The sequence below is a fragment of the Haliaeetus albicilla genome, chromosome 23, assembly GCF_947461875.1.
Source record: "Haliaeetus albicilla chromosome 23, bHalAlb1.1, whole genome shotgun sequence".
Lineage (NCBI taxonomy): Eukaryota > Metazoa > Chordata > Aves > Accipitriformes > Accipitridae > Haliaeetus > Haliaeetus albicilla.
Genome location: NC_091505.1, coordinates 4,857,385 through 4,884,302, shown reverse-complemented (window position 1 = coordinate 4,884,302; position 26,918 = coordinate 4,857,385). Strand labels below are relative to the sequence as shown.

General features: G+C 42.5%; 2 protein-coding genes across 5 annotated transcripts in view; one reads left to right on the top strand and one right to left on the bottom strand.

Annotated features, from left to right (window-relative positions):
- The window catches only part of COL4A6 (collagen type IV alpha 6 chain), a 140,860-nt gene extending 139,518 nt beyond the window's left edge, over positions 1-1,342 (bottom strand). Inside the window, exons 1-3 of one of the 3 annotated variants that reach the window (XM_069810975.1) lie at positions 1,219-1,342; positions 605-663; positions 455-503 (exon numbers count right to left, since the gene is read on the bottom strand). In XM_069810975.1, the coding sequence (XP_069667076.1) occupies positions 455-503; positions 605-651 (96 nt within the window). In that variant the 5' untranslated portion in view covers positions 652-663; positions 1,219-1,342. Of the gene's footprint in view, positions 1-454; positions 504-604; positions 664-801; positions 1,149-1,218 lie in introns of those variants that run through there. The other 2 variants (XM_069810976.1, XM_069810977.1) reach the window with 2 other exon arrangements.
- A 22-nt stretch (positions 1,343-1,364) lies between these two features.
- COL4A5 (collagen type IV alpha 5 chain) overlaps positions 1,365-26,918 on the top strand; it is an 89,065-nt gene continuing 63,511 nt past the window's right edge. Inside the window, exon 1 of one of the 2 annotated variants that reach the window (XM_069810979.1) lies at positions 1,365-1,741. In XM_069810979.1, coding sequence (XP_069667080.1) covers positions 1,652-1,741 — 90 coding nt within the window. In that variant the 5' untranslated portion in view covers positions 1,365-1,651. The remainder of the gene's footprint in view (positions 1,742-26,918) is intronic. The other variant, XM_069810978.1, reaches the window with a different exon arrangement.

Here is a 26,918-nt window from a genome sequence, read left to right as displayed (position 1 = left end):
AGCACTGAACAGTTTAATCCTTTAATTTCTCACATCACTTTTACTTAGTTATGGGGTGTTCTGGGCTGGATCCCTTGCGAGCAAGGATCTAAAGGGTCAGCTTTTAACAGAACGGTTTGAGAAGCAGCTAAAAAAGAATGAAAGGCAGTCAGTTGCAAAAAGAGATACCGATTATCCTTCCAGACACAGAAAGCTGTTACACTGAGTACGGACGGTCTTCCACCCTAGCGTACTTTGCAAAACTAATCCAAAGTCGAGCAGACGAAAGGCGCAAAGCGACTTTCGAGCAGAGGTGTACGGTAATCTAAAAATAATAATAATTCAAAAAATCCCGGTATCTTTCTGAGAGGGGTGGGGAGGTGTCTGGCCGGAGGATGCCCAAACCCCGACAGGTTTCACTAAGGCACATCCACCTCCAGCGAGGCACAGGCGCGGCCGGGACCTGCACACTTACCCCGCTCGCCAGCTCCGCGCCCAGGCAGAGGAGCACCAGCACCAGCACCCTGCAGGGAGGCAAAGGGACAGGGTCATCACCCGCGGGGGGCCGGGACACACGGCGGGGAAAGGGGCGGGGGGGGGGGGGCCGCCGCGCCTCGCCACTCACCCTGCGCGCCCCACGGCCGGCGGAGCAGGGGCGCAGCCGCGGCCCATCCTTCAGGCAGCCTGCAGGGAAGGCGGAGAGGACGCAGACCGGTTACGCGCCGCTGCGCCCGCCGGCTCCGCGCCGCCGGAGGAAGAGGAGGGCCCGCCGCCGTCACTCCGGGCGGGCCCCCTGCGCGGCCGACCGCCGCCGCCGCTCACCTCCGCGGTGCGGCCGCTTCGCCGGCTCCTTCCCCCCCACACACGCCCTCCCCGCTACAAGGGAAGACCGAGGGTGTCTCGCCCTGCGGTGAGCGGCCGGGCTGGCCCCGCCGGCGCTCGGGGTCGGTTCACCGCTTCGCTTCCCGCCGCTACCCCGCGGCGCCCCGGCCCCTTGCAGGGCGCCCGCCGCCTTCCGCTCGCCGTGCCGGTACGCGCCGTGCCAGAGCGTGCCCGGGCAAAAAGTTTACGCGGTTCTTCGCCGAGGCGTCGCACCTGAGCGGAGCCGGGCGGGACGGGACGGGAACTGAAGCGGGCGAGCCGCGGCGGGCACCCCCTCACAGCCCCGCACCCCGCCGCCCAGCCCCTCCTGAGGTGCGACCCGGCACTGCCAACAGCTCCCCCCCTGCCCTCACACACCGAGGTGCTTCCGCTGGAGAAAATAGTCCGGGGTCCAGCGGCTGCCCGCCCGCCCGGTGGAGGTGCGGGGCGGGGAGAGGCAGGCGCCCGCCCTTCGAGCCGACAAAACCCCGGCGCCCACGGGGGAAGGGGGGTGGCGGCGGCGGGGAACCACGGTCCCCTCAGAGCGGGGCGGCAGCGCGCCCTCGCCCCGCACACCACACGCGCGCACCCTCCGCCGGCGGCCGCCCGTCCGCCCGCCCAGGGTGCGGATGAATACTTGGTGGGGCAAGTAGTCCCGGGAGGACTTGAGCCGGGAGAAGCGGGCGACTGCGGCAGAGGGGCGGGCGCTGGCGTCGGGGCGGCCGGCGGGAGCCGCCTGGAGGGAGCCGAGCTGCCCCGCCGGGCTATGCCCGCGCCTCAGGGCCAGCCCCGGAGCTCCTGAGCGGGCAGGATGGAGCCGCGGTGGAGGAGCCGCAGCCTGGTTGCCGGCTGCCTGGTGCTGCTGCTGGGGTGCTGGGGGCCGGAGGAGGCGGTGGCGGCGGTGAGTGCGGGGCGCCCTCCTTGTTCTCCTCAGGCGCCGCTGTCCCTGCCGGGCGCGGCGGCGGCAGCGCAGAGCCTCGGGGTGGGGAGGGGACGGATGGACACCTTTGGAGCCTCTTCGATAAGCGGGGTGGCCGAGGGTGGGTTCCCCGGTGGGCAGCGCTGGGGCTGAGGGGGGGGGGGGCCCGCAGCGGGCCGCGGCCCCCTGACAGGAGCCCGGCGGCGGCGTGAGGCCGGGCCGCGGGCGGGAGGGTCTCTCGCCTCGCTGCCCTCAGGTGTCGGGGGGCTGCCGGGCGGCCCTTTTGAGGGCAGTGCCCGTCCCCGGACAAAGGTTTCTCGGCGCTGCCGGCGTCGGACCGGCTCTCGGCGGTACCCCCGTGCCGTCGGTACGTCTGGGTCCGCCGGCGGCTGCGGGGAGGCAGGAGGGAGCGTGAGTGTGAGGCGGGCGAGCTTTGTGCGTGCTCTGAACCCGCTGTTCCTCTAGGACAAAGGAGGAAAAATCACACACACCCCCGCCCCCCCCCCCCCCCCCCGCCTTCCTCCCCTAAAGGACCTTCGTGAAGAGGTGTCTGAGCTCTTGCCAGCGAGCCTTCACCTGCATCTCTAAGTCCCACCTAGACGTGGCAGGGAGCCTGAGGCTTGTGGTCATGGTTTGCCGGAGGACTACGCCTCAGACTGTGACTTGGTTTTCCTGAGGGCTGTACTTCTGCTTTCTTAAAACCCAAGTTGCGATGCTAGCGGAGATGGTAGATGCGTGCGGTGTTGCAGAGGGTGCACGGTAGGTGGCCTGGAGAAGAATTTTGTTTTCTCTCTTTGGGAGAGGGATGCTATCCCAGCTTCCCTGGAGTGGCTGGGCCTTGAAACTGAGAGGAGGGAGAGGTGACCCCTAGCTTCTCCTTTCAAGGTACTTGACTTAAGACCTTCAGCTGTTAACAAGTGGTGAAATTAACTAAAAGGTTTGTACCTTAACATGGGTTAATTTCAGATTTTTACAATCCCTTCCTCTGGCTGTTAACTTTTTTTAAAGTTTATTTGGAAGGGAAAATGAATCCAGATTTCTGTTGTTACTCTCTAGTTGAAAAATCATAATATGTTATGGTAATAGGTGTAGAATACCTTTCTCCTACTTCCCCTGTCCGATTTTGTAGTTAAAGCTGACAAAACCTTATTTGTCTTGAACTCTCCTTTGAAGTGCATTCCTTTACAGTGAAACTTTGCAGACCTTTCATCTGCCCTTCCAAAAAAGCAAAGACTAGCCGTAATATACTCCCTTCTTCTACCCCTCCTTCTTACCATGCCCAGGTGTGTATCCAAGTGTAAGTGATACTAGTGTGCCACCAGTACTTATTGATTTGGAGAACTGCTTTGTCTCCACATTGTCTGTAATACTCATTCTGCTGTTCTGTTAAGTACCACCTCACGTCAGGCTCCCTCCCATAACTTCCGTCCCCAAAGAAGGAATTCCTACCTACAGGACTTCACTGTTTTAGCCAGCGGGGGTTGAAGATGGGGAGGTTTGTGTGCATAAATGTGGCCCTTTTCTTTCCTCAGGAAAGCACCCAAGCAGAGTTTCATGCATGCAATTGGTGGGAATCTGTGGGATTTGGGAAGGGGCCTGCGCTAGGCTGACCCTGTAGGCAGTCTTCTGCCTTGGGAGAAATGAAGAAAAGAGAAAAGGCAAGGGTGGAGTTCCTGGTTCTTAACACCACCTTGTGCTACAGCCTCTCTTTTAGGATAAGTCCCCCTGGGGACTTACTACCCCAGTGAGATAAGATTAACTGAAGACCCAAGGGCTAGAGGGAGTGGGGGAAAGAGAGATACCTCTGTTCCAACCTACGTAAGTCCCACTGACGTTTTGTCATAAGGGTTTAATGGTTTCTTGATACTTGGGTCTTCTGGTATCTTTGAATCTCCCATGATGATAACACTAAATGATGCTGATCCTTATTAACGAGGATCAGCATTTTATTTTTCTCATTGTCGGAAAGGGTTGAATTAACACTGTAGCAGTATGCTTGATACACACTGTCTCTTCTGTGAATTTTTTGGGGGGACCTTGTATCAGAATCCTCCCCTTTCCCCAACAGGATAAATCTGGTGGGATGAGTTTAACTCGTTCTGGTGTCCTTGCTCCAGACCATTCAAATAGTGTATATGGCTATGTGATCAGTTACAAGGTGACAGAGTACAGTTGAGTCATCTGCCAATATGGACATCATAAGGAAATTCCAATAACTTATTAAAAAAAAAATTGCCAAAACTTCATACTCAAGTAAGGATGAATTTAATTGTTCAGATTTTATTGCTGGATTTCCATAGCCCATTATCTAAACTTGGTGAGTAGTATATGGATCATGCTATGCACTCTTCTGCAGACTCATTGTTGATGTAGAATGAAGTGTCTAACTACTGAGGAACAGTGTAAAAGTAGCTGGGAGTCTGCGAACAGTCTTACTTTAGAGTGGGAGAATGAATGAGGTGGAAGATGGTGTCATCAGTGCATGAAGTGATTTCAAGTTACAGTATAAAAAAGGTGCTTATTTGTTGTACGCTTTCATCAGAGGGTATGAGTGCTTATAATGTATGTTGAGGGGCAATATTATTAAGTGCCTTAGTGGCTTTAATATAGATCTATATACATGTATATAAGCCAATTAGCTCTTCCTATAAGCAGAATTTTTTTCCTTTCCTGGCAGGTTTACACTTGCACTGTTATAGAAAAGTGATTGCAAGTTTTGACTGAGAAATCTATTTAATTAAAGAACATAGATGGACTAGATTCTTGAATTGTGCTAATCTACAAAACTTACTTGAAGTTAGTGACTATCTGTTGGTTTATATTGAAAAAAGTTTCCCTCATAGTTAAGGCCTTGCTTTTTAAAGCTTAAATAGACTTCATCAGCCCAAAAGTTATTAAAGATGAAGTAACTTCTGCAATGTCTCTTTTTCTTTGCCTTCCATTATAACTCCAGTTTGACTGAAAGTGTGGGGGTGAAAACAGTTGATCAAATATGGTGAGGCAGGCTGGCAAGATGGGCATCATTTGTGTTTAAGAAGGTAATGTATTATTCCTGAAAGTTCTCTAAGTTTAGCTGAGATTTTTTTTTCTTTCAGAGGTTACCATGTATATAAATACATGCTACTGTGTCATTAATTACAATGTACTTGATTAATATGGTTAACCTGTAAATAATGGTCATCTCTGTTTTTCTTGTTTGTCCTAACTATTTTATCATGGTAGTGGTGGTGGTGGTTGTTACTATTTTCCATTTCATAACTGGTTGTGGCTCTTTCTAGTTACGAAAGCTAGGTCTGTAAAAGCAGAAAGAAATGGATGCTGGCTTTTAGGATTCAAGAAGTATTTCATCCTGAAATTCCGTGGATGTGTCTTGATTAGTCATGCACAAGACTGTTTCATAACATCAAGACTCAAGCCCTCCCGCTTGCAACTTGTCATTTGTCCTGTGTTTTGCTTTTGACCTTTCATGGCTCTTAGTTAAGATATATAGTAAAAGTTGTATCTCTGTGTGTTCTGGCACATACTAAAATACAAAGAAATCAAAGGAATCCTGAATGAAACTTAATGTAAAAGCATTTGGACCATATGCGGCTATGTACACAAAATCATTGCGTATCTTATTCAATTTTTCCACATGATGGAAATGGACTGATAGTTCTGTTGAAACGCCTAGGCTTTAATTTCCTGGCCATGAATGAATTAATCTACTCACTGAAAGCAGTTATTTAAGTCACTTATACTTTTTTTAAGTAGAAAGGGAAATTTTCCTAGGACATAGTGTTACTTGGTTTATTTAACAGCAAGTATAAATTTACATAGTGATCTTTTTCTACTATGAATAAACAATAATGCTTACCGTACTGTAATTAGTTGCTGTTGGTTTTACTAGAACATGTGGAAACTTTTCTGTATTACAAAACAACTGAAATCAGTAAGAACCCAACAAATCTAACACGCATATTTTCTATCTGGGGCAAAGTGCAGTAAGGCATCTGTTCTGCGCATACAGCAAAGATGTATTGTGCATTTTTACCTTTCATTCACTTAGATTAAAATGCTTCCTTCTCTAATTGCATCGACTGTGTAAACTCTCCACTGATATCACCGCATAAGAAGATATCTAGATAACACTCACTTACACATTCTAGGAATAGCATTATGCAAGCGTACTGAATGGAAAGTAGCCTCTGCCAGTAATGATAATACCAGCCAAATTGCTTTGAATGAAGACGCTCTTTGCTTATCTGTTTCATAAGGCTGTATGGACTCAGTAATGTTTAAAACCACTCGGGTGCTTTTAAGTTCTTGCTATATGCAGTGTTTGGCTATCTGATGTTGACTGCAGACTTTTCTGTGCTGTAAACCATCTCTTCTCAAGAGTATCTAAAATAAAACTTGTTCAAAAGATATAGTGCTGGTACAGTTTTAAGGATTCTTAAGCAGCATCCTTTACCTTCCTGTGAAAGGTTAGCAAGGCAGTTAAACCTTATTAAATATCACTGGTACATTGCAGCTTCTGAAAAAGGGAATGTGCTGAGCATCCTGGTTATGTAATAGCTAAGTGTGTGGTATCTGGAGGAAAAGCTTCAATGTAATGTGAAATTATCAACAGAATAAACATAGCTGAGCTGAAGAGGAAAGGGTCCTGTTGTAAAAAGAATTCTAATGCTTATTTTAAAAAACAGTTGCTTTGCAGTTGTCTCAAGTCTTTCTTGCAGAGCTTAAGTCTTTCTTTGAGAACTTGTGAGGAGATGCAAGAAGGAAAAACTGGGGCATGCGATCTTAATTTTAGGAGAGATGGATATTGGGCAATTGGTAATTGCAAAGCTATATTGCAAATGAAACATTTTAGCTTAAACTTGTTAATGCTTCAGTCTCCATCTAAAAGGTGTGATGCTTAAACTGTAAATAGACATAATTGTAGTCTGCTTGGAAAGGACTTTGATATTTTGTGACTCTCACTTATGAAACTGCATCTCTGTTGCCATGATTTGAGTGGGAGACTGGACTAAATACCCTCCTGAGGCCCTTCTAGCCTGAATTATCCTGTAAGTCTAAAACTATGAGAGAGTATAGTCATGCTCCTAGGTGTAGTTTCTGTTGAGACAACTTACATATCCTGTAGTCAAAAATTATTCATAGTTTTGTAGTTAAATTGTGAGTTGGAAGGCTTATATTTACTTAAATGCTGTTTTTAGTTGCAACTAATCAAGAAGCCATCTCTTAAGCTGTCAGCACAGCAGCATTCAGAATTTTAATTTTGTATTCTACTTTTGTGGAGAGTGTCTTATGCAGTGTGTGTTTGTATGTGTATTATTTTATTATACTGTAACAAAAGAAAAATAAATTGTGGTGGCAATATTGATAATGAGTTTTTTTCCACCTGAAGTGTGTGTTTTAGGAGTCAGAGAGGAACTCTAAAGCTTTGGCTAACTTGAAGGCGATAACCTTCAAGGCTTTTGGTTATTGCAGCTCTGTTGTTGCAGGAGACAAAGAGAAATCCAGTTTGGAGGGGAAGAAAAATAGTTTAGTCTCATCTGTATTTTGTTTCTTTTACCTAATCTCTACAGAGAATTAAAATGTCAGAGTTGAATTTCAATCTCTTCTCTCTCCTGGCACTGTAAAAGGCATCTGTGTGCAACACACTTAATATGTATTTTACTTTTGGTTCTAGTTTATCTACAAAATTATTCTCTTTGCAGGTCTAGCTATATGCCTCGAAACTGTTCTACTGTAGTCTAATATGACCCCACTGTATGCTAGATAAGCTTTGCTACTGCAGGTCTGCTGAAACCCCTGCTTTCCCTCCTGTTAACTTTCCCTGAGATAAGCAAAGCTCTATTCACTTTCCTGCCTGAAAACAGGCTAGTAAGTCTTTTTGCCAGTGTTTGTATCTGTCAGGACTTTCTGCTGAAATATATTAAACACGTTGGAAAGTGTGTTTATTCTAGGACTGACTTTAGTTGTTATGAAGGTGAATCTTCATTTTAAACCACACTATTAATTTAGAGAAAGATATTTATGCTGTACTGCTTTCTAGGGAATATTTATGCTTTTACAACCCTTAGTTGCAGCTGAGGTGTATGTATGTGGTAGACACCCCTTCTCTAGAAGGAATGGTGAGCATGGAGGAAATCCTTGGTTTGTGTTAAAATGCTTCACTGGTATGAAACAAAGACTTTCATCTTTTTCCATCTCTTTCTCTACTCTAATAGTTGTACCCCTCACCTCCTTGTGTTGTATTTGGAAATGTAGTTATGGTAGGTAAGATCACCTTCTTGGCTCTGGTAGAAGAACTTGAAAGCCGACTGGTCCATTTGGGCCTCTTGCACAAGGTTAAGGTAAGACACTGCTGATTACTGATTACTTCAGGCTCACTTGAGAGCCATGGCAAATAATCAGCAGAGATATATTGGAATGGCTTCATTTAAGAGCTTGAGATTGTAGAGCAGTTTGTGAGAAAGGTAAAGCTTGATAGAGGTCCTTCAGCTCAGTGTTTTAGGAACTACTGCTCTAAGTGACATAAGTTATAACATCTTCTTAGTACTTTTATATGGAAAATTAAGCAGAACTACACAGACTCCTTCCTAGCTTAATTTTCAGTTTGACTAACTGCCTTTTTGTGTGGTTACTGGGCTAGATGAAAATACATGAACCTTAATGTGCTAAACATAAATCTGGCTTTATTTGGCAACCATAGTGCTAAAGTGAAGCAACTTGCCAACATTTGTACTGAGAGAAAAGCTGTGAGCTTTGAATATCAACACTGTGTGGTTGGGGTTTGGGTTTTTGTTGTTTCTGACAGATTCCTGTTTCTACTTAAAGTCTTTCAGGAACTTCAAGTACCTTAGAGGGCTGGCAGCATCGAGTGGAAGGGCAAAAGCTTATAGATGGTGTCAGAGATGTTGTTGTATTTTACATCTGATAACTTGTTACCTGTATGCCATCTACAGCTGGTAGTTATATGCCTGGGAAGTCAAAGCTGCCTGTTCATCTTGTAGCACATCCCTAAATACAAATTAGGTTTCTTATACATAAATGTGTGCACTGGTAATATGCATTGGTATATTGTATTTAATAAAGTGCAGTTTGGATTCTTTTGTGAACAGGAGGAAATAAGATAACTGAGTTTCTCTTGCAACTCAAAACTTAAGAAAAATCCCTGAGCACTTGATGATAATGATGGGTTTTGAGGGATGTGTCAAGTCCTTAGTAAGGTGTTTGGAATAATCAGTTGCCTGGGTTTCATTCCCAAGCTCTGATCTGGGAAGGCCATCCCTTTCTACCCTGTTACTTTGTCTGCTTAAGAGCTTCTGAAACTCCTGTGAGAAGGGTGCTGGGGTTTTTGCTTGCCTATGATGTTATAGGCTGGCAATCTTTTTCCCCTGTTATCAACTGCTTCATGCTGTTATAGTAGGAGTTTTCTACTTTTCTGTCTTAATCTAGCAGGATGTCTCTCATGCTTCTTAATTTGTATACTAGTATAAACAGTGTGATGCAAAAATGGTGACTTGGAATCCAGAACTACTTAAAAGACCAGTGCCAGGTGCATTGTTTTCATTCAAGTGTTGACTTACGGGTCCTACTAGTTTAATAACTACCTGGTGCTAAACAAATCAACTTTATTAAACACTTTCTGGCAATATTTCTCATCTCCATGTGTAGAAAAATTCTCTGAGTCCATATACTTCACCTTTATCCTAAACACTTTTCTTTGCTGTTTTCCTGATAGTCATACTCCTGTCCTTTCCCTATTTTTTTAATCAAGCGAGGGAAATTGAGCGATGATTTTGGTGACATGTACTGGACTTCCTGGTATTTCTTGAGTACTCTGAAAAATGTCAAAGTTTACAGAATGTTCAGAATAATTAATGTTATTGCTCTCCTACATTCTGGTTCCTAGCCTCTCTAACTCCTGCATTCTTGGTGAAAATATAACAAGTGTTAATTATTAATTATATAAGCTGTCAAGCTTAAGCAACCATTAATTCAACACTTGCATTTGATTATTTTTTTGGCTTCACCTTGTTGGCAGTGAATGCGAATGTTCCTTCATTAAGGAGGAAATATGTTGACAACTCATGAAGAAGAGACTATCTAGCATCAGCCGGTGTCTACTAAATGCAGCATTGATTCTTCAGAAGCAAACCTTTCTCTTTACGCACTGAAATCCTGCAGTTTTCCGATAGAGAGGAAGAAAATGACCACCCTGGGCAATGAACTGCACTCTTTCTGCACCTTGAATTAAAGTAGCAATTATTAAAAACCATAATTAAATGGCTTTAAGTAAAGCAATGAAAACTAATGTGACCTGCAGGCAAGGCTAGGCAGATCTTCAGCTCCCAGAAAACTTGATTTCGTGACAAGAAATGCCACTGCAAAACAATGTCTGGATGAAGGAGCTTATGAACTCAGGTTAAAAACCTTTTAAAAATAATCCTTTTTATGGGGCAGTGATTTTTCTTGAGTCAACTTACTTTGAACCAACCTGTTATACAGAATGACAGCAGAAGCCATTGTTTCTGAAAGGCAAAGTAACTTTTAGCTGTCATTCAGACAATATGAATTGACTTAATCGGAGAAAATACTTTTTCTGAATTAGCTTAAGAACACTTCTCTTCTTGATTGAACCTTAAAGGGCAAAGGTATTCAGAAGGAAAAGAAGGCTTCTTCATTGGACTGAAAAATGAGAATTTATATTGGACTTCTCGTATCTCTTTTCATCCAGTCACTGTGTAGTCAGACATGAGGACAAAACCTTGAGGTTTCTGCAAAACAATTACTCTTTTTAATTTTTAAGTCATTAAATATTTAAAACAACAAGGAGAGAATCTAGAGAGGATGAGAAGTTGCAAGGCTTGAGTGTTTTTTTGGTTAGTCAGCTTAACTTCCAATATTTATTCAGCACTTTCTTGGTGGGGAAAGTAGTGCCATGAAAATCTCCAGAAGCCGTGCCTAGAGTCTGCCCAGGCAAACAGTGAAAACATCAATATAAAAATTTATATTTGTGTGGATGGGGTGGGTTTTGTATTTTTGACTGAAGGGAAAGTGTATATGTGGTGTCATTTAGTTTCTGATCCAGAACGCTTATGTAAATTTATTAGCAATAGAATTGGTGACACTCTTCCACATGTGCATGCACAAAATTCTTGAAAGTATCTTTTCTGTTCTAAAAGCTTTAAAACCCTTAAAGCAATAGTAGTAACAAAGTGTTAAAACATCTACATCTAAAGTATGAATTTTTGTACCCTAAGTGAACCTAGAAAATTCCTTAACTCTAGGCTTGAATGAGAAAATGCTTGTTGACAGGTCTAGTCATGCTCAGAAAATGTGTATTTTTAGAACATCAGCATACTGTACCTAAGAGTGAGAATAATCAAGCAGGTCTCTTTAAAGAACCTTAAATTGCTAATATTCTACAGAAGTAATTGTAGACAAACAGCACTGCCAGTCATGACAGTGATGGAAATAGTATTACTTTTTTTTCTTCTTTTTAAACAGCTGGACTAAGCAAATGTGTTTAACATCAATAGGATGATGGATTGCTGTGATTGTATTGTCCTAAAATTCACTGTAAGCTTTTTAGTGACTTTTTTGTCTTGATGTCAGAAAGGATTATGTTGATAATTTTGGTAGAAGATTATTTAAGATAGTAAGGAAGACCTTAAGCTTTTTGGTGGTGTTCAGGAGTATATCAGAGACAAACTCTTAAGTTATCCAACACTGATCCTGAAATGAAATGAATACTGTATTATCACTGGTTGCTAAAAGGGTTCAGAATACAAATACAGAAGGTGGATGTTTAAAGTGTAAAGATGAATTTCTGAATGCTAATCATTACAAATTGGTAATGAAGTCTGGAAAAAATATTCTTCAGTCAAGCAAGATTTTGCTGTACTTGAACAGCGGTTTTCATTGGTCATCATAAATACGCTGCCTAAGAAGCTTCAGTTACTTGCCACAAAACACTGTCATGCTGGCTCCTGAAAGAAGAAAACTGTCCAAACCAATGTGTATATTCAAAGTGCTGTAATCTTTGGACAAATTTCTCCAGCTTTTTTGCTCTCTGCTTCAGACTGGGCATTTTATTTCATGTTTCATACTGTGATAACAGATACTGGTCAAATATTTGACATACCTGATATCTGAAATATGAGCTACAGTTGTACCTTGGTAATTCTTCTGGTACTGATTCTATATTCCATTCAGCTTTGCAGAGCTGGAGACTTTTAGTAAGTTTACTGTCTTCTCCTATGCTTCACAGGAGAGAGTAAGCACAGAAAACTGTATTGGGTTTGTGCAGCAAGGTTTTTGTAGCTGGGGTGGGGGGCGGGCTACATGGGTGGCTTCTATAAGAAGCTGCCAGAAGCTTCCCCCGTGTCCCACAGAGCCAATGCCAGCCGGCTCCAAGACAGACACACCACTGGCCAAGGCTGAGACTGTCAGCGATGGTGGTAGCTCCTTTGGGATATTGTGTTTAAGAAGGGGAAAAAAAATGCCTGCTGTGTGACTGCAGCTGGGAGAATGGAGTGAGAATATGGGAGAGAAAACCCTGCAGACACCAGGGTCAGTACTGGAAGGAGGGGAGGAGATGCTCCAGGCACTGGTGCAGAGATTCCCCTGTAGCCTGTGGGGAAGACCATGGTGAGGCAGGCTGTCCCCCTGCAGCCCAGGGAGGTCCATGGTGGAGCAGATCTCCACCTGCAGCCTGGGGAGGAGCCCATGCTGGCGGTTGCCCGAAGGAGGCTGGGACCCCATGGGAATCCTGTGCTGGAGCAGGCTCCTGGCAGGACCTGTGCACCCATGGAGAGGAGCCTGCTTTGGAGCAGGTTTTCTGGCAGGACTTGTGACCCTGTGGGGGACCCACGCTGGAGCAGTGTGCTCCTGAAGGACTGCACCCCATGGAGGAGACCTACATTGGAGAAGTTTGTGGAGGACTGTCTCCCATGGCAGAGAGAAGGAAGAAGAGGCAGAGACAATGTGTGATGAACTGACTGCAACCTCCAATTCCCTGTCCCCCTGTGCTGCTTTGGGGGGAGGAGGTAGAGAAAAAAGGGAGTGAAGTTGGGCCTGGGAAGAAGAGAGGGGTGGGGGGGAAGGTGGGGGGTTTTTGTTTTTATTTCTCATTACCCTACTCTGACTTTTGGCAATAAAATAAATTAATTTCCCTGATGTGAGTCTATTTGCCTGTGATGGTAATTGGTGAGTGATCTCTCCCTGACCTTGTCTCAAGCCAGGAGCCTCTCATTATATTTTCTCTCCCCTCTCCAGCTGGGGAGGGGAGTGATAGAGTGGCTTGGTGGGCACCTGGTGTCCAGCCACAGTTAACCCTCCACAAAACTATTGTTGGATTTAACACTCTGAATACTTTTAATTAAATGTAGATAACAAAATTAAAAAGTGCTAAGATTCCAAGCTTCTCATTTATTGTAGAATCATAGAAAAATTTAGTCTGGAGGTATAATCCTCCTGCTCTGAAGGCTAGATTAGGTGATCTCTTGCTCAAAGCAGAGCTGTCTTTGAAGTTCTCTATTTGTTCTGATAGTTGCGGACTGGAAGGATGTTGCAACAGTATCTTCTGCTCCAAACCTTGCTTGGTGTAGGAGTACAGTTAAAACTTTGTGGAAATGCTCCATAGTGAGAGCTTGTATCTAACCTACTGGTTACTGCAGGATGCAGAGCATATATCACAAACTTGCAGCAGGTTGTTTTCTTGGCATATGTTCAGCTCCAAATAGCACTTGTGGGACCCGGTATACTCCCCAAACAGGGTGCCTCAGGGAACGCTTTCCCTTAGAGAAAGTGACTTTCTGTTTTGGAATGTGTACAAGTGCCAGGGGCTGTTTCTTATTCCTGCCAAGCTTCAGACTGAACTGCACCTCAAGTTTTAATAATACTTGAGGGCTTTTTCCTATGAATGGATCTCCTCACTGTAATTATTATGATAGGGTGTTGGAACCATGTATGCTGTCCTCGCCTACTCCCACTTTTTTTAAACTGACAATATTTTAGTGCAATATTGCAAGGAAGACAGCTTACTGACATCCTCAGACGTGGTCAGAGAAACACCTTAACCAGATACTTCAGATATGGTTAACTTGCTACTGAGTATCCTCCAGAGACTGACTGTGAGTAAAATGAACTGCTGGAGAAAGCAGTTAAATTTCCATGTGTCAAAGCAAGGAGAAGCTTAATGGTACTGCTTAAGACTTCCTCCTTCCCAAAACAAATAGTACTCATCTATTTACACAGCATCCATTGAAAGTGACACTTTGCTTGCAAGTTTTAAGTGGATGGTGTCCTTCTATTTTGAAAAAGGAATATTTGGGTTACACATTTTAATTTGTCTCTTTACTAAAGCACTATCCGCTATGCTTTCTTTTATGTACTCATCATATTCTGCTGAAATGTTTTTCACTGTATCTCTCAGGAGGAATACTCCATTGTGACTTTCTTAAAATAATTTTTTATGGTTGGCGGGCAACAGAGACAAAATGCAGAAGAAATAATAAAGGCTTAGACATTAGCTTCTGTTCAAAACAAAAATATAAAGTGCATTTCCTTTTCCCTCTGCACCCTCTTCCTCTAGCACTGATCAAATTCATTTTGCCTTTCCTACTACTGATACAATGTTAATACTTCAAAAAACCTGTTGGTTTTTCAATGCTTTTTGTAAAGATCTTATCTATGGTCCTTTTAGCTAGTTCTTTGGCATGGGTTCAAAAATTTTTTTAACGTAGCAAGTCTCTGACAAGTGCAACTTAATTCCCAGGGTGTGCTTTCTGTTTAGTGATGATCAGTGCAAACCAAATGTAATGATTCTCAGGATAATGTAATGTATAGCCTCTAGAGTAAGGGGGTGAAATCTATTTCTTATAATCAAGTTTGAGTATTTAATTCCAAGATCTGCTTGTGCTAGATAGAATGATCTATTAGCACTAGCCTGCAGCTGTCCCTTCCAGCATTTAAAGGCAATAAAATACATTCAGGCCCCCTTTTGCTTTGCCCCTGTGAAATAGTCTGGGGGAAATTACTGTTGTCATCTTCCATATTACTATAAGGTCACTTTTTCATAGCAAGCTGCACCTTGCTGTGAAGCACCTCACTTGAAGTGACAGGTGCTCTAATGAGACCCTGAGCTATTACTAGCACATAGCCAGTGCATTAGTAAATGAACTCGAGGGGCTAACACTGTGGGCTGCTCTTCATCTGCTGAAGTTAAGCGTGCGAGTTCCTGAGCAGACATCTGAGAGCTTACACTAAATATCCAACTTTTATCAGCTTTAGGGATTTCTGAACCCATGTGGATAAAAGAAGAAAAGGGCCTCCCAACTCATCAGGTCCTGATGCTCGATTCCTTTGGAAGTGCCCCTGACTTACAGGGTTAGGACAATTGCTTTGTCTTCATTGCTTCCTTGTTTAACTTGGCCCTCTTCAGTGCCACTTACTTTTTCAACTTTGATTACCTTAGGCTGGAGAGTAGCTTTTTTTACTAGTATTGAGCAATACAGAGAAAGCATTGCCCATAGTGCTATCTTCAGGTATTAAAATGTGCACACAGAGTATGCTGATGCTACAGGCATAAACAAATGATAAAACAGCTTTAACTAGAAGAACCTTGGAGCTATGATACTTGGTCCAAGAACTGAAGAAGAATGGAGTTGATAATCACCTCCACCACAAAAAATCCCCCAGACGCCCACCAAGCCTTAAGTGAGTTAGGTCTTGTTCTGACAGTTAAGAGGGTGTGTACTACTTTAGATAACATCTCAATGCAATATCACTGTGCTCTGCCTCTATTATTTTTAGCATGTATACTTGCTTAATCTTTGGTATTAATTGAGTGCTTTCAGTAGTTTCAAAATAGACCACAGTGGGGTTGGATTAATCTGAAATGCTGTTCTATTTTGCCTCTCCTTTCTCAGAGGAAAAAGTGGATTTCTGTTCTTGTGTGGTCTGCTTCATGCACTTGACATGAAGGTGCAGTTGTCAGTGGCAAATGACTGACATCCATTAACAGGACTCAGGAATTGAAGCTTCCTCTGTTGCATATTGTATGGATGAAGGTGAGGAACAGGACATTTTCTGGGGAATTAGTCTGGAGCCTGTATCTTTATTCCATTTCCTTAACCAGGAAAAGATTAAAAACAGACTGCCAGAATGAGTGGTGTTATGACTATAATACTTGGCTTGCAAACATATCTGAGGCTTACAAGACTAGCTGACAGTTAGGTCTAAGTTTGTGTTACATTTGGACATGGTTATAGAAAGTGGCAACATCTAACACCTGTCACTTGGGAAAGGTCCTAAATGACTAGTAAATCTTAACCTGTAATGAGTACCATATGGCACTTCTTATTTGCAGCTGGAAAAAATCAGGAAGCCTCAAGAGGCTAGTGATTAGAGACTTGTGTGTAAAATTCAAGTAAAACTGAGACTTCCTGAAAAGCAAAGCGGCTTACTGTATACTGCCACTGACTGAATGTCAGGTACTTAATGCTTGTGTCTCAGTGCTAGTGTAAGTTGCAGAAATGTGTAACTGGACAGGCGAAGATGGAGGCACGCTTAAAATGAACCATTCCTCTGATTTGCTATGTGCTTAAGGAGTTTAGTTATGGTCTATATAAAAACTAGAGGATGACTTGCATTCTGAGCTCAGCAATTAGAACTGAAATGAGCAGCAGTGAAGTGTAGACTGCCTACAGAGGTGGTATAAAACTTGTCCATCTGCAAAGCCTCCCATTCCAAAACTGAAAAGCTGACCAGAGTCACCTTGTTTAGGGTGTTTCTCTATTAATGCTCTATTTAGAGGTTCATGCAGGTGCTGAACTGCCTGCTGAAGAGGGAAGTGTGGTGTTTGACATCTGTCAGTTAATGAACTTGTAGACAAAGTGGGCTAGAAACCACATGGTAGTCTACATTTTGTCTTTAGTGCTCTTTGCTTGCACTGTTTACCAGGAGGTGTACTTGCCAAATCTGAACATAGATTTTTTTTAAGATGCTACTTCAGGATGGTAGCATAAAGGTAGCACTTAACCAGAGTTGCTATTAAAGGAAATTTTTGCAAACTCATACAGCATGATGTGGAGCTGTTTGGAAATTTGTGTTCATTAGGACAGGAGTAAAAGTACTTGGCTTCTCAGGTCTCTTCAATTTTAGCTTTGAAATGCTTACGAGAAGGGCAGTGGAGCTTGAATTGATGATTATTTTGCTTTCTGTGTGTCACACCCAGTAAAATATACTACACTGAAGCCCATTCTTTGTCTTGTAAGACTAACAGACCACAGAAATTTAAGAGTTTTCAGAAGTGGTGAGAACTGTCCGTGCAGTTGAGTGCAAGGCTGGCAGTACTTATTAAAGCAGAGTGGCAACAATCGCTTTCAAAGACGGAAGGCTTTGTAGAAAATGAGAATGAGCTACTGTGAGTTGCAAGGGCTATCTCTGTTCCTTGTACTGCCTGCTTAAAGTTTCTTCATGTCCTGAAGAGTTCTCAGTCTTCGCCCTCTTAAAGCTGAGTATGGAGAAAGGGAGCAACGTCTGGGATAGCAGGGAAGTTGACTGGATGCCCAGCTGGGCTCTTGCACTTTCTGTCCTCTTCTCTGGTTCAGGAATCAGATACAGAAAGATTCTGTTAGGCTGCAGTACCTCCTGTTGCGGGGGGATCACTTCTGTGTGTATTTGCTTGTTGCTTTCACCTTAGTTGTCAAAAAAGGGAGGTGGGAACTCCTAACTTCTGGGAGGTTAAAAATTGTTTCAGTGTAAGCGTCTTCCTGCTGACTTGCAGCCTCTCTGGGGCTTGCTAGGGATGAGTCCTTCCCATTTTTTTTCTGTTTCTAGAAAATCTGATCAGCAGTTCAGGCATTTGAATAGCCTGCCCTTCTACTCCCCTTGTTTGCCAATTGAGTCTTTTGTGCAGCAGTAGCAGCTGCTGCATGGCAGGTCACTCAACCTGCCAAAATCTGTAGGTGAGTGCTTCTATAGATCTTGTCTCTGAACTTTTCTTAGGAGCTTCCAGGAAAGCAGAGAGAAATTATTCCCTGTGTTGCTCTCAGGTTTGTAAGGAGAAATCTTTATCGGCAAATAGTTACAGTTTGGGGATGAAAGTAAGTTAAATAAGCTTTTGGGTGTTAGTTCAGTAAAGAGACTCTGAGTCAGAAAGTTGTCTGTGGTTAGACTATATCTAAGGAAAGATCTATTGCTGCAGATATTGCCTTTATTTTAACTAGAAACTGCTGTGAAAGATAACCTGTACAGGGAACTGTGTGTTAAAAAGCTATAATTGGTTCAGTTTAAAGCAGTAAAATTCCATATCATTATAGTACAAAGTAGAGGCAGAAAAATTCAATCCTCTTTATTTTTAACATAGACATCCTTGCTTAAATTTTTATGTATTCTGAAGGTGGTTATGCCAAGGTTCTCTTGCTTATATATTTTTTTAAAGTAACCCTTTAATTCCAACCAAATCATAGTAACTGTATTCTAAGAGAAAATTTATTGATCCATAAACTTTCTGTATAATCAGAACATTCATTTGGGGTGTGGTAACTAGATTTAATGGGTCTCTTACAGTTATGTTTCATGTTTTTACTATAATACAAGCTATTCAGGTGTCTAAACAAGCTAGTGCTGCCCCTTAAGAGGAAAAAGAAGGGTTGTTTATCCATCAGGTGTCTCAGAATCTGTTTTTAGCCTGCCTCTGTTGTGTTCTCATTCACAGTGGCCAGAACTGTGGCTACTACAGTGAAGAGCTTCTTCTACAAGTCTGAACAGATCTTGTATTGTGCAGACTTCAAAGAAAGATGGTGCCTCCAGGTGTAACAGGTTAAATTACATGTCAGAAGTTCCCTTACTTCAGGAAAAAAAAAAAAAAGTTGGTCAAGAACTTCTGCAAACATGTTTTGACTCTTACGTTTTAGACCATGAAACTTATTCTTAGTATCTTTAGCTAGGTAAATTGAGGGAAATGATTACTTAAAAGGGTATGTAATAATCTTTGAATTCAGATTCTGCTTTAGAAATGTTACTGCTCATAAATACTTCAATGAGAAAAGAATGGCCATTTGGATTATGGAGCTGTGATGGCTTTGCTGCCATAGCTGACTTAACTGTTTATTACTCAAATATGTGTGATCTGCAGACTTGTACTCTTGTTAAGCCTAAAGAGCATGTATTAGAAGTCACAATAGCAGCTTTAACTCTGCTTGTCAAATCCCCACAAAACCTCTTGTTTCTTGGTTATATTCATGTCCAGGCAAGTGAAAGGAAACTCAACTTGCTGAAGATAAGTGGTGAAATCTTTGACCTGGATGCATAGTAAATCCTTAGCTAGGTAACTGTGCAGGTGTTTCGTTACACAGATCTTGGCAAAATAATAAATCTGAGTATGTTCTTCAGGACCACCACCAAAATAAAGCTTGATCTCTGTCTGCTTGGAACTGAAAGGCTGAATTTCTTTTCCGTTATATATAGAGGTATGAATAATTGAATTTGAGACTTTTGCATGTTTACAGCAGAAAGAGTACTGTAGTCTTCCTCCTAGGGCAAAGGCATTTGTAACTGATGCTTTTCTGTGTGTTGAATTCACTGATTTTAATCAGAGTGAATTTCTAACAGCAGAGTCAGTCTCTATACTGATAGAATTTTCCAATGTTCATGCTCCTTTTTTCTGTAAAGTTAAAACATTCTTATGTTGCTGACTGGTAAGCTGTCATACTTGAATGCAGCAGATGATGTTAGTAGCATTTAGGCAAGTCCTGTAGCAGCTAGAATAGCTATGTGAGGTGCAGGATTTGTCCACTGTGTATAAGCTTCATTCTAGGAATAGGTCTTCCACAGCTGTCCAACAAGTAGTTGCAGTATCTACTGTGAAAATTCTCTTCTACCAACCTTAAATTGTGAACAAGGACAAATGATAAGATGTTGCAATTCAGCTTGGAAATAAGCAGTTTCCACAGTTTCATGAACTACAAAACACTGTTAAACTGCTTCTCAGCGGTAAAGTTCCATGTATTTGAGCTAATCTAGATATTGTAGGGGTTCCAGGAAATAAACTTTATTTTACCAGTTATGTGGTCTAGAGACAGACTTGGTGAATTGTGAAGTCCTATTTCATTGTTTTCTGGACTAGAAGACTTTAGAACCATGGATTTTAGCCTAACTAACACTTCCATTGTTTCTAGTCCCTCTCCCCCTTCCTCTTTGGCAATAAAAACCTGGTAGGGGGTGATGTGGGGTCAACGGCTTGATGTCCGAGTGGCAACCAGTGACGAGAGGCATTCCTCAGGGATCGGTATTGGGACTGGTGCTGTTTAACATCTTGGTCAGCCACACGGACAGTGGGATTGAGTGCACCCTCAGCAAGTCTGCCGATAACACCAAGCTGTGTGGTGCAGTCAATGTGCTGGAGGGAAGGGGTGCCATCCTGAGGGACCTTGACAGGCTCAAGAGGTGGGCCCGTGCGAACTTCATGAAGTTCAACAAGGCCAAGTGCAAGGTCCTGCACCTGAGCTGGGGCAATCCCGAGCACAGATACAGGCTGGGCGATGAGTGGATTGAGAGCAGCCCTGTGGAGAAGGACTTGGGGGTATTAGCGGATGAAAAACTGAATGTGAGCTGTCAATGTGCGCTCACAGCCAAGAAAGCAAATCACATTCCGGGCTGCATCGAAAGAAGTGTGGCTAGCAGGTTGAGGGAGGTGATTCTGCCCCTCTACTCTGCTCTGGTGAGACCCCACCTGCAGTACCGTGTCCAGATCTGGAGCCCCCAGCACAGGAATGACATGGACCTGCTCGATCAGAGGGCTGGAGCACCTCCCCTGTGAGGACAGGCTGAGAGAGTTGGGGTTGTTTAGCCTGAGAAGAGAAGGCTCCAGGGAGACCTTCTAGCAGCCTTCTAGTACTTGCTGGGGGCCTACAGGAAAGATGGGGAGGGACTTTTTACAAGGGCATGTAGTGATAGGACAAGGGGTAATGGCTTTAAAGTGAAAGAGGGTAGATTTAGATTAGGTGTAAGGAAGAAGTTCTTTACTGTGAGGGTGGTGAGACACTGGAACAGGTTGCCCAGAGAGGTTGTGGATGCCCCTTCCCTGGAAGTGTTCAAGGCCAGGTTGGACGGGGCTTTGAGCAACCTGGTCTGGTGGAAGGTGTCCCTGCCCATGGCAGGGGGGTTGAACTAGATAATCCTTAAGGTCCCTTCTAACCCAAACCATTCTAGGATTCTATGCATGCTGTGCAAGAACTTGAGGGGTTTAATGTACCTGTAATTCTTTCGACACTGGGCTTTGTGGTTTGATATGGCACTCTATCAGAATGCAAGACTCAATGTTTCGTTCAGCTTTTTTTTCTTTTCTTTGCTCTCCAAAGAAAGTAGTACTGTGTTAATTTTATTACCTGATTCGCTTGCTAACAAGAATAGCTGGTCGTGTGATGCTGGTAAATACTGAAGGGAGAGACTTGAGGTGCTTAATAATTAATCTAAAACTTACTATTAGGAGCAAGTGCTTCTTCAGAAGGAAAGGAAAAAATAAAGCCTGAAGTGTTTAGTCTACCATGAGTCCATCCTGAAGTTGAGATTATACCTTTGAATAACAGTAATTCATTGCCCCAGTAGCTGTACAGTTAAGCCTGCTGCAGGTAGTAGAATGACTCATAAGGACATCAGCCTTGCAGAAGCACTTCTGTTACTCATATCTGTGAAAAAGTATATGGGATTGAATTGCAAGTTTCAGGTTTGAGAACTTTTAGGGGAGACAGGCTGTGTGCTGTATGGAAGCCCTCAAAGATTAATTGCTTTTGAATGGGTTTTATGACAGGTTCTTCCTTTGACCATTCTAGTGAATGGGAGTCTTAGTAAAACCAAACTATCAAAAGGCTTGATTATATGTATTCAAATAAATCCTAATGAAGTCATTAGAAAAAAAATATGGGAACATACAAATACAGGACACAAAACAGCAATTGCTGGATAGTGTGACTTGAGTGCATATTTTTCTAGCCTTTGCTGCTTGCTCTCTGCTCCTCCCTCACAAACTGTGGAGTATTGTTCTACATTTCAGTTATGCTCCTGTGATCAGAGTGTGTTGCAGAGTTTTGAATTTGCTTTAAAATTCTGGCCAACTTCTCCTAGGCAGAATTTATTTCGGTGATTTCTGTGCATCTTTTCCCTGCTGGAGGGAACTTTTCTCACCTGTTGAGGTAGCTTACAATGTTGTGGTGTCAAATAACTCTCTGGTTCCCTTCAGTACAACATCTGTTTATGAAGCTGGTGTGTGCATGTTAATCCCAACAGATGTTGCATGCTGAAGCTTGGTGATCATTTCAATCTCTAAGGGAGTCTTAATATGTTACAGGCTACACCAGCATTTAAAATCAGTGGCTGTACAAAGTCAGTTTTTGATCTTACTTGACCTTGTGCTGCCACCAGAACTGAACTATCAAGAAAAGCATGTAGTCTATCACTACAAACTTCATTGCTAGGTAGGTTCAGTAATGTCGTTGTGCTTCTCTAGAAATGAGAGGGGTTATCAAACAGGAAATTCTGGATTCATGATAAAATAGTATGAAAGGAAGACGTTGGAGTAAAGAAAATGCTCAGTCTGTAAATGTTCAGACTGTCTCTTGTTTCTTTCTCTTATCCAACTGTCTGATATCTGATGTCTGATATTGAGAATTCATTTGTGAGCAACTTGGTTCATGTCAGAACTCTTCTGACAGTTTGCAAAGGCATCTTACAGATTCACCTACTGTGCTTCTGTAAGAAGTTGCACCTCTTTCTCTTGATCATTAATTTCTAATTTGCAAATTTCAAGCTCTGTAAGTGACTGGCTTCCCTCCCTATCCCTGTAATCTTTCCCATGGAAAGAGTATTAAAATATTGTTAAACTCCTATATGTTCAAGTACTGATACTTTATTTAAGTACTAATGCATACTTTAGTTTGGGGTTTTAGGTATTTCCTACACCCCTCCCTACACACACACGATTAACTGTTTGGTTTCCCTGCAGCTGTGTGTACGTAATGGTAAATCACTTCTGAATCTCAACTAAATTTCACAACTAAACCTTTTAGTTAGGCAGCTAATATATTGCTTAAACTGTGCTGTGTTACTTCGATTCTGACAAACTCAGATGTACAGTCAAGCTAACCTACCTGAAGCCATTAACCAGTCCTCTCTAACTTTTATTATCTTGCTCTTAGTAACCAATAAAAGAGATTGCCTTTCCCCTTCACAGCTGTAGGAAGTACCAAGCTGCTGTTCTCTCCAGGAACAGCATTCATCTACCTGGTGGCTTTTAGAAATATTTTGTCCAATACTGTTGTGAATGGCAGCTGGGAGGCGAGGAGGGAGTGGAATATGCTGAAATTGCCTTGTAACTGACATCTCTAGGCCTGATGAGAATGGGGGGCAATGTGCCCAATACATAAGGCAGGCTTCTAGCCAAAACAAATTTTTGAGGATAACTTAGGCTTATTCATTTCACTGAGCTGACTGTAACAAACCTGTGGCCAAGAGTGAGAAGTGACTTTGATTTCAAATGTTTACTTCTTTCTTTAACTTGAAAAACAAACAAAAAACATTCTGTTGGTGGCATAAAGCAGTTTTCCTCAGACCATGTAAGACACAAAAGACTGAGCTTGTTCTGGAAGAATTATCCTTTGACCAGTAAACCAATACCATCCCTTCTTTTATATACTAATGAAAAGAACTTGCTCTCCACACATGGATTCAATGGGGTAGAAGCTGTCAGGAAAATCCAATGAAAGGATTAGCTAAACTCAAATAGATTAATTAGAGCCCTTGATTTTGTCTTGCTATGCAAAAGTCACAGCAAAGAAGATGGCAGTGATAGTGAGTTCATCTTCACAGGTACGTGGTGGGGACTGGGGGCAGGCAACAGGAATATTGTAGGTAAGTAGCAAATATGAGCAGTTTCAGTCTTTTTCTTAAAAGCTGCCTTGATTCCTTATCCACCTCTGTGTAGTTGAAAGATTTTAATAGGCACAGAGATTGTGACCAGCTCGTTATGATCAAGCCACAACTCACTATTATATCCGGTATTTATCATCTTCCCTGTCACATAAGACAATGTGTCCTACTGGCCAGAGCTAGGAGTTGAACTACTCCTGAAGGCTGCTGGCTGCCTAATACAAGGCAGGTGACTTGTTCAGTTCCCTAACCTGCAACAAATGTACCAAGTGTAACTCAGTGTTCCGCTGAGGTTTGGAGTCATTTACTTTTCCATGTCTGAAAACCTGGCAAGTCACCTAATTTTCAGAACTAGTGATGGTTAAGGTGTTACTAAGGGCAAACTACTGATAGTAACCATCTAAATTTTGCTCTTAATGTAGATTTTTCTATGCTTGAAACATTGTAGTCATTGTATATGCTTGCTTTATTTGATTGAGGTGTAGATAACTTACTGCTCATGTGCAGGAGAAATTCCAAGTGTTGCTATGCATAGTATGGAGCCTGGATTTTCTTTGCATTAATATGAGATACAGAATTAAATCTGTGACATCAGAAATCTCTAGCCTGTGGCTGCTGAGTGGCTTTCAAACTTGTACTAGCTTGTTATGCAGTATGCATTCTCCTGTAGCACAATTTTTGTGCCTGCTTTCCCAAGTAAAACAGGCCTTGAGATTATTGAAAAGTCTAAACAAGAAGAAAGTTTTCACTTAGAATAGGTCATTAAGCTTTTTTTTTTGCTGTGCCAACATGTTTTACTTTATGTTGGTTTTTATGCTGTACTGCAATATGCCCCGTAAGTGGCATGAATTGATCTTGATATAGTACAAATTCTCAGGGCTTCTTCTCTTCAAACTGTTTAGCTTTAAAAAAAAAAATAAATTAAAAAATCTTAATTTGGTGGGGATACAAGTTGATGCAAATAAGGAACACAATCTGCCAAATACAGCTTTTGTACAGGAAGATAAGTGACTCTGCTGAGGGAATACTTCTTGATAAGCTTGTGGGTGAATAGATCTTCCCAGGATTAGACTTCTCTTAGCTTTCCTTCACTGCTGTCTGGGAAAGACCATGTTCCCTTCCTGCAACTAATGCATCTGAACTGGATATCCAAAACCATCTGTCAAAAAGTGTTCAATGAGTACACCTGACTCTTCAAGACAGGCTAATTGTGTATGTTAAGAGGCTGCTCAAAGTGTAAGGAATCCAGTCTGAATATATAAGTTACTTTGGAAGACAGTCACAGGTTTAAAAAAACCCCAACTATATTGATTAAATCAATGCCCTTTTTTCCTTAAACTACAAATAGAATAAGGGAGAGAAACACTTTCTTCAAAAACTTTATACAGGAAGATTTAGACTCATGTTAAAAACTTTTTTTTTTTTTTTAATGCCACAGAATTGGGAAGGATACACTTTATCATTCAGCATCATATCCACCATTATTTACTGCCAGCATATGCAGGAAAGGTGCTCCCTTGTCAGCTCTTTCAAAATCAGCAAAAGTAAGTCCCTGATTCTAAACAAACTGACTTAAAGATCACTTCTCTCTTTACTTTATTTTGGGACACCCAGAGTTGAGAGGCTGGGTGTATGGGGACGTGCTGGGACTTGAGAGAAAAAGGTTTCAGGGGAGAGGGTGAATCTTATGGCTGTCTTCTTGCTACTTAAGAAGGTGTAGCAAAGAAGGAGCCAGGCTCCTTTCATCCTGCATGCGGTAAGAGGCAATGGATCCAAGTTGCAGCATAGGGAATTCTGGTGAGATTTTTGGGGGGGGGGAAGCTTCACCATGAAGGTAGTCAGACACCAGATCAAGGGCCTAGAGAGGCTGTGGGATCTTCATCACTGTAGTTACTCAACATGCAACTAGACAACTGTGCAACCTGCTCTAAGTTGCCCAGCTTTGAGTGATTCCTTCCATACCAAATTATTCCATGATTCCATTTTCTTTATTAATTGGATCTATTTTGTGTAGTCTTGATGCTGACAGGATCACCATTGAAAATGTGTTAGCACTGCCAAATGCGTTAGCAAAACAATGTAGTTTTCTGCAATTTTACTGTAGAGATATGGTAGCAAAGGGCAGAGACTCTTGAGTTTCACTGTCTAAAAACTCACCTTCACAAGTGTGTACATCTAACTTGTTTCGTGAAGGGGCAGTGTAATCTCAAACCATCATTTTCCCCCTCTAGTGTCCTTTCTCCCTGTTTACCCCAGCAGTTATCTTATACCTGAAAACTCGGGAAATTTCTATTAGAAACATCATCTGGAAGCTGTGAGGAAGACTAAATGAGTCTCTTCTGTTCTGTAACCTAAATAAATCCTCCTTCTGCTGTGTAGGATCTTGATCATGCTTTCCATGTGTGTGTTATTTTAGCCTATGTGTGTTTTACCACTGCATGGCTTCTGGTGGTTTTAAATGCGTACTGATTTACTTTATTTTTCCTCCCCCTGCCTCTTGGAGGCAGCAAAGATTTTCATGTAGCTCTTTCTATGCTATCTTTGTAATAAGAAACCAGCGCTGCTGCACAGTGTGCTAGCTAACTTGCTATTTCTTTGTGTTAGGCTTGTACTGTGAGGCAAGGGAATACTGCATGTAACTAAGGTTAATCCCTTTTAAATGAAGCTTTGTTAACAAGATTAATCCTAAAACTGGTTCACAAGGAACTTGCTTTTTTAAAGTCCACTTTTAAAAGTGAAAAGGATCTGATACCAAATTCACAGGATAACTTGGATTGAAGGGGGACATCAGAAGGGCATCTAGCCAAGCACCCTGCTCCAAACAAGGTCAGTTATAAGGTCAGGCCGGGTTCCTCAGGGCTTTGTCTAGTCTGATATTTGAAAACCTGAACTGGCTGATAAAGTTCAGTTTCACTTTCGGAAATGGCTCAATACATCCCCGTTAACTAAGAATTTTGAGTTCTCATATATGTCAAATCAAGAAACTGATTACAAAAGCCAAATGGAAGATCTGGAGAGATGCCCTAGTCTTGTCATGTAGCACTACTGCTGTACTTAAAGTTCTGCCTTTTGCTACAAGATGCTTTAGTTGATCCTGCGTTTGTGTAGCTCCAGGTGAATTAAGCTACTTCTATGTTTTCAGTCTGATGCTTGGTAGTGTGTTTAGGCTAAGAGCCAGAACATTCCTAGTGCCAGATAGGTTGATGGGTCATGTCTTTAAATGCTTCTGTGATAA